Source organism: Ictalurus punctatus, chromosome 15 (genome assembly GCF_001660625.3).
Source record: "Ictalurus punctatus breed USDA103 chromosome 15, Coco_2.0, whole genome shotgun sequence".
Lineage (NCBI taxonomy): Eukaryota > Metazoa > Chordata > Actinopteri > Siluriformes > Ictaluridae > Ictalurus > Ictalurus punctatus.
Window position 1 is genome coordinate 8,785,001 of NC_030430.2, and position 7,500 is coordinate 8,792,500.

At 44.2% G+C, this 7,500-nt stretch overlaps 1 protein-coding gene across 3 annotated transcripts in view; it reads right to left on the minus strand.

The window, feature by feature from the left end:
* Window positions 1-7,500, minus strand: part of corin (corin, serine peptidase) — a 25,386-nt gene that overhangs the window by 5,562 nt on the left and 12,324 nt on the right. For all 3 annotated transcript variants that reach the window (XM_053686173.1, XM_053686174.1, XM_053686175.1), the window contains 8 exons: window positions 6,377-6,587; window positions 6,005-6,189; window positions 4,772-4,885; window positions 2,377-2,484; window positions 2,099-2,209; window positions 1,834-1,956; window positions 789-896; window positions 1-86 (listed from right to left, as the gene is read on the minus strand). The exon at window positions 1-86 is cut by the window's left edge and continues 146 nt beyond it. In XM_053686173.1, coding sequence (XP_053542148.1) covers window positions 1-86; window positions 789-896; window positions 1,834-1,956; window positions 2,099-2,209; window positions 2,377-2,484; window positions 4,772-4,885; window positions 6,005-6,189; window positions 6,377-6,587 — 1,046 coding nt within the window. The remainder of the gene's footprint in view (window positions 87-788; window positions 897-1,833; window positions 1,957-2,098; window positions 2,210-2,376; window positions 2,485-4,771; window positions 4,886-6,004; window positions 6,190-6,376; window positions 6,588-7,500) is intronic.

A 7,500-nucleotide genomic window follows, 5' to 3' on the forward strand; every position in this document is an offset into this window, starting at 1 on the left:
AGACTGATGGCCCAGATAGTTCGGAAACCGTGTGGTGTTGTACGGCAGGTTCATACACAGCTCCAAGGAGATTGGCTCACAGCCACCTGACACACACACATATACACACATACACACACATATATATATATACACATACACATAAAATTTTCAAACAAATAAAGTCTTCTTTTCATTTTGTTGGTGACTTTTTCTTCGTCCCTTCGTCTTTCTGTTTCAGTTCCTCCACGATCTCCGTAATATTCGGAGGAGTTTTCGATTTTTTTCGAAATTATCCGCAGATTCGGGCTGAGACGCCATAACGCCGCGCGTTCAGCCGAAGCTCTCTTCTACTCACCTGCGTCGAGCACGAGTTCAAATAAAAGCTCTCGTTTACCGACAAACATCCCAGCGAAGAGCGTACACGACTATTTTGTGCGATCGTGATTTCGCCGATACACGATATTATCACACGCGAGAGCGGGGCAACAGATATCATTTGCTCATTTATTTATTTACTTACTCGTTTATTTATTAATTCATTAAATTATGTACTTACTTATATTATCAGGGGAAATGAAAGAAAAATGTCGCGTCTCATATTTGGCAGAACTTCGGTTTTAATTCAGACGCCAAAATCATCGCCATGTAACGTTTCCCGAGTTCGGGGAGGGAACGAGGATGCTCTCGGCACGACCCCGGTCCGGACTGATGAATGAAGGTACGTTACTGTACATGCTGCACCTGTATGCTAACCTAACCACATGACCAGTGAGAGTAGGGAGTCGTGTTGTAGCACGCGTACTCACTGCAGTTAGCGCTGGTGTTGCGTGGTTCACAGGGACCAGCACCACCGCACCCAGGAGAACAGGAAGTGGAAATACAGCTGTGCTGACCTGGCGGACATGAGCCATGAACTGAGACACAGAAACAGAAATAAGAAGAGGAATCAATTTCCACCGTTTTACGCAAAACCTTCCGAGTCATGTTTGATCTCATTTCTATCTAATCTCAAAAAAACGGGCTTCATATGTGGAAATACAGAAATGAAAAAATAAATATTATTGTGCAGATTTAAATACCATGCCTGATTTATAAAATAAATAATTCTGTACTGAAGTAGGGTGTTTTTCTTAAAAGGCGTCCCTGAGTGTAAACATGTTGAGTTGTACTGTATTTATTTTCATCTTTACACCTGAAAGTGGGAGGTGACTGTCCAGGTGTGTATAGACGGCTGCAGCTGATTCAGAGGGTAAACAAGTAGATTTTAGGTTTTCACTCGCACTCCATATTTTCACGTGAACTCCTGCAGTGTAATGTCCTTTTCCTGACTGCTTGCATATCGATCACGAACATAAACTTCATATTAATATTATGACATTAAAGCCGTGACTTATGATGTATTCCTAGAGTCTGGTCCTCCTTCTGTGTGTGTGTGCACGCGTGCGTGTGTGTATGTGTTTGCATGTGTGTGCGTGCGTGTGTGCGTTTGTGTGTAATGTACAGGAGATGTGTATTATTGTCAGATTGAGATGGAATTCTCGTCCCGAAATAAAGGAACCAATCGGACTGGATGATGACAGTGAACAGGTTCGAGCTATTCAGATTCAGGCAGTATGTCAGGCATGTGATCACAACCTCTGGTGTGTGTGCCTGTGTGTGTGTGTGTGCGTGTGTGTGTGCGTGTGTGTGTGTTTAGGTATGTAAGTATGTATTACATGTTAAAGACCGCAGCTACTACAACAGTGTAAAGAATTTCAGAAATGTGTGCAGCTTAAGGTCAGTGGAAGCAGCTGTGCGTCTCTGTGTGTGTGTGTGTGTGTGTGTGTGTGTGTGTGTGTGTGTAAGACTCACGCAGCTGTTTTGTGCAGTTTTCTTCATCGCTGCCATCCTTGCAGTCTTCCTCACCATCACAGTGAAAAGCACTGGGGATACACTGTCCGTTGTTACACTCCAACAAGCCCTGTGCTTTACACGCTACACACACACACACACACACACACACACACACACACACACGCGCGTGCGAACAGATCTAGTGTTTATGAGGACCCACAGGTAAAAGCATGGATACTAGGGACAAGAAGACGAAGAAGTTGAATCCTGCTCTCAGACTTACAGCAGTTGAGTTCGTCGCTCTTGTCCAGGCAGTCATGATCTCCATCACAGAGCCACTCCAGTGGAATGCAACGTCCATCTCCACACCGGTGCTCCTTCAACACGTCACACTCTACAGCAAAGGTCAAAGGTCATACATAATGAGAAAATCCTTACAGGTAGTTTGCTCTGCACTGAACTAGCTTTATTTTCCTTGTATGAAATGTGTTAAAACAATAAAAAGTATCCCAATCAAGGTCAGGTCCACTATAGTGTGTGTGTGTGTGTGTGTGCGCTCACTGCAGTTGTGCTCGTCACTGAGGTCCCCACAGTCGTCATACCCATCACACAGCAGAGACGCATTCACACAGCGGCCAGTTCCACAACTGAACTCTTTTCCTGAACACACTGAGACATGGAGAGAAAAATCAGGAGAATCTTACAGTTCAGCACCTGGTTGTTTGTTTGTTCGTACAAGGTACAGCACAGCTCCCTTTACTATGATACAACAGAAGTGATCAATTTGGAAGATTTACGAAGAAACTCATCTTTAAACTTTGGAATCGAAACGGAGCAAAAGTAAGACCTTTATACCCTTATACACTTTCTTTATATTCTTCTTCATACACGTATAAACCCGCACGCTATCAAACTCGTATAAACCCGCACGCTATCAAACTCGTATAAACCCGCACGCTATCAAACTCGTATAAACCCGCACGCTATCAAACTCGTATAAACCCGCACGACATCAAACTCGTATAAACCCGCACGACATCAAACTCGTATAAACCCGCACGCTATCAAACTCGTATAAACCCGCACGACATCAAACTCGTATAAACCCGCACGCTATCAAACTCGTATAAACCCGTACGACGTCAAACTCGTATAAACCCGCACGCTATCAAACTCGTATAAACCCGCACGCTGTCAAACTCGTATAAACCCGCACGACGTCGAACTCGTATAAACCCGCACGACGTCGAACTCGTATAAACCCGCACGACGTCGAACTCGTATAAACCCGTACGCTATCGAACTCGTATAAACCCGCACGCTATCAAACTCGTATAAACCCGCACGCTATCGAACTCGTATAAACCCGCACGACATCAAACTCGTATAAACCCGCACGACATCAAACTCGTATAAACCCGCACGCTATCAAACTCGTATAAACCCGTACGACGTCAAACTCGTATAAACCCGCACGACATCAAACTCGTATAAACCCGCACGACATCGAACTCGTATAAACCCGCACGACGTCAAACTCGTATAAACCCGCACGCTATCAAACTCGTATAAACCCGCACGCTATCAAACTCGTATAAACCCGCACGCTATCAAACTCGTATAAACCCGCACGCTATCAAACTCGTATAAACCCGTACGACGTCAAACTCGTATAAACCCGTACGACGTCAAACTCGTATAAACCCGCACGACGTCAAACTCGTATAAACCCGCACGACGTCAAACTCGTATAAACCCGCACGACGTCAAACTCGTATAAACCCGTACGATATCGAACTCGTATAAACCCGCACGCTATCAAACTCGTATAAACCCGCACGACATCAAACTCGTATAAACCCGCACGACGTCAAACTCGTATAAACCCGCACGACATCAAACTCGTATAAACCCGCACGACATCAAACTCGTATAAACCCGCACGACATCAAACTCGTATAAACCCGCACGATATTAAACGCTGTGAGTTTTTCTGCGTTTCTTTCACACGCCACATTTTGAATTTGCAAATCCTGCTGATTTAATGGTCGCAAATAAAGCAGAATTGTTCAAACGTCAATCAAAGACAACAGTGAGAACAAAAGGAAACGAAAAAACAAAAAGAACAGTGCATGCTAGGGATGTGTGTGCTCTGTGTGTGTGTGTGTGTGTGTGTGTGTGTTTCGTCTCATTTGTGTGTGTGAATTCATTAGCGTGTGGTCTCTCTGGGCAACCGTTAAAACTTGGCATGATGAGTAATTGTTTTTTTTTTTTTTAAACCATCACACACACACACACACACACACACACTCCCTTAACACCTCCGCTGCTCTGACGTCACTCTTGTATTATTAGGTTTAGCTTTGAGCTGGTTAATGTTCCAGTGTTTAACACTAACACACCCTCGACATTTACATTAATCAGCAATAATGTGTTTATTCTGATTTTTCTGTATTCCATCATCTCCGATTCATTGATTCATGAATAGTATATTTGTTTAGAAATAAGGAACAAATGAGACAAAAAATCTGCAGCTTGTTGTGTTATTGAGAAACCGTAAACTCCTCTGTCCTGAAGATGTTCCAGCTTAACCTCTGACTGTTACACAGCGCTGACACTGGACACTCCTTCCATACGTGTTACATAAACACCTCCTTACTTCAAGAAAACGGAACCATATTTTTTTTTTTACACGCGTTTTTTACAACGTTTATTACCAGTGGAGCGTCTGCTGTACACGAGCTGTTACTATAGAAACCATAACATACTAGTGTGTGTACAGTCATGAAGTGTTTAATGTGTGTGTCCCATGTTTGTTTGTATGTGTGTGTGCCCATGTTTGTGTGTGTATGTTTGTGTGTGTGTGTTTGTATGTTTGTTTGTGTGCATGTTTGGGTGCACGCGTTTGTGTCTGTGTGCGCGTTTGTGTGTGTGTGTGTGTGTGTGTGTGTCATACCACAGTCAGCTTCATCACTCCAGTCATCACAGTCGTTAAACCCATTACACACCAGTTTCTGGGGGACACACATTCCTGTTGCACAGAGGAAGCTGTCAGTGCCTCCACACACAGCTGTTGGCAAAAACACACACACAGTTCAACAGAACTTTTTCAGCAGCATGAAGTTAAAAGGTCTTACCCAGTAACACACTATGCCAAAGAAGTTGATTGAAATACATCAGTCTGGGAAGGGTTACAAAGCTATTTCAAAGGCTCTGGGACCCCAAAGAACCACAATGAGAGCCGTTATCTCCAAATGGAAAAACTCGGCACAGAGGTGGACCTTCCAAGAAGTGTCCGACCTGCAAAATTCCTCCAAGAGCACAGCGACGTCTCATCCAGGAAGTAACAAAAGAGCCAAAGGACAACATCAAAGGACCTACAGGCCTCTCTCATCAATAAAGGTCACTGTTCATGACTCCACGATTAGAAAGGCACTGGTGGAAGAGCGGCGAGGTGAAAACCACTGCTAAGCCAGAACATTAAGGCTCATCTGGATTTTGCCAAAACACACCTTGATAATCCTCAAACCTTTTGGGAGAATGTTCTGTGGACTGTTGAGGTGAAAGTGGAACTGTTTGGAAGACAGGAGTCCCATTACATCTGGTGTAAACCAAACACTGAATTCCACAAAAAGAACATCATACCTACGGTGAAGCACGGTGGAGGGAGTGTGATGGTGTGGGGATGCTTTGCTGCTTCAGGGTCTGGGAAACATGCAGTAATTGAGGGAAACATGAATTCTAAAGGAGAATATCCGGTCTTCAGACCATAAGCTGTAACTCAAGCGTAACTGTATTATGCAACGAGACAACGATCCAAAGCGTAGGAGTAAATCCTAGTCCTAGAAACAAGTGGAAGTCTGATCTCCGATTATCGGAAGCGTTTGGGTGCCGTTATTGCTGCTAAGGGCGGCACAAACGGATTTTAAGTTTAAGGGGGCAATTAGTATTTCACATCGGTGATAGATGTTGGATGACATTTTTTGCTTCTATAAAATAAAAAAAATGACAAATAAAAACTGTATTGTTTGTTTACTTGGGTTGCCTTTTTTATGTTGTATTTCATTTGAAGATATAAAATTATTCATTATGATATACACAAACCACAAACAGACAGAAGTCAGCACTGTATATATGTATGTGTGTGTATGCACGTGTGTGTGTGTATGCATGTGTGTGTGTTACTCACAGGCTCGGCCCTTTGCATGGCGTGGGGTGTAGCAGGTGGGCGTGATTCCAGGTGTTGCCGTGGTGACGTTGAGGAACTGTGAGCAGCGCAGGAAGTCAGGCCAAGATGCGTTAAACATCTGAAGAACAGATTCACATCCCTCCTTCGCCGCTTCACAGAACGACTGACACGGTAATATCACACGCCTACACACACACACACACATATATACACACACACACACACAAGTAATTTTTCCTCATATGTAATGGCTGATATAAGGACAGTAATGAAACCCTCAACACTCAGGTGTACCCCCGCCCTCGCTCACACCTGTCCATGCCCACGAGCCACACACTCAAACCTGTCCATGCCCCTGACCCACACACTCACATGTCGCCCCCCTCAGTGACACACTGCGGCAGTGCGATGGTGCAGCCGAACAGCATGATGTGTGAGTAACAGTTCAGTCTGTTCAGGTATGTGAAGAAGCGCAAGAACATCTCCATCTCTCCACGCTTCACCACCATCGCCCCCGGCAACACGCCACTCCGGTTATACGCCAACATGTGACACTGAGCTTCTGTGATGTCATAGCATGCACCTAAAACACACACACACAAACACACACACACCCCTTAGCTACATTAGCCTCACAATACCAGTACAAAGATAAAGAACTAAAATTGAGGTAAGTACATTCACTTTAATGTGTGTGTGTGTGTGTGTGTGTGTGTGTGATGATAAAGTCAAAGCCATACAGAGGCATCCAGTCTCTCTCTCTCTCTCACACACACACACACACACACACAGAGACACGTCGCTCTGATTAATCATTATGCCGTCCGTTTTTGCAGACAGGGACATACAGCAAAGACACACTGCGCTCCACGCTTTAGAGGTCAGTGCCGACACACACACACACACACACACACACACTCTCACACATAGATCAGGATTCTAGTCACTGTCGCGACTGTACCCTCTGACTAAGGACAAAAACATACTTTCTCTCCATCTCCTGTCTTTTAGCATCTCTTAAACACACACACACGGAAAGGATAGAGACTGTGTCCTTTGCCATTTTGGCAGAATGAATACTAATGCAGGAAAGTGCATCACCTGCAAATCACAGGAACAAACAGTATAAATTAGATTTACAGCAACTGAGAGAGACAGACAGACAGACAGACAGACAGAGCGAGAGAAAGAGAAGGGGAGAGAGAGAGACAGATGATAAAGCAGTTTGTAGTGTGAGGATCTGAGTGTCCTAAAAAGTTGTGTGAAGTACAGAACTGCACAGATTTGTGTGTGTGTGTGAGAGAGAGAGAGAGAGAGAGAGAGTGTGTATATGTGATAAAGTGAAATGAATCAGTTGGACTTTAGCTGATTACGACAAAAGCACATCGATTAGAATCGAGACGATGAGAGAGCAGTACACACATTCATCTCGCCATGGCAACCGCAGCATAATAATGCAACTTGTAGGGATTCAGATGTTGCATGTGTGTGTGTGT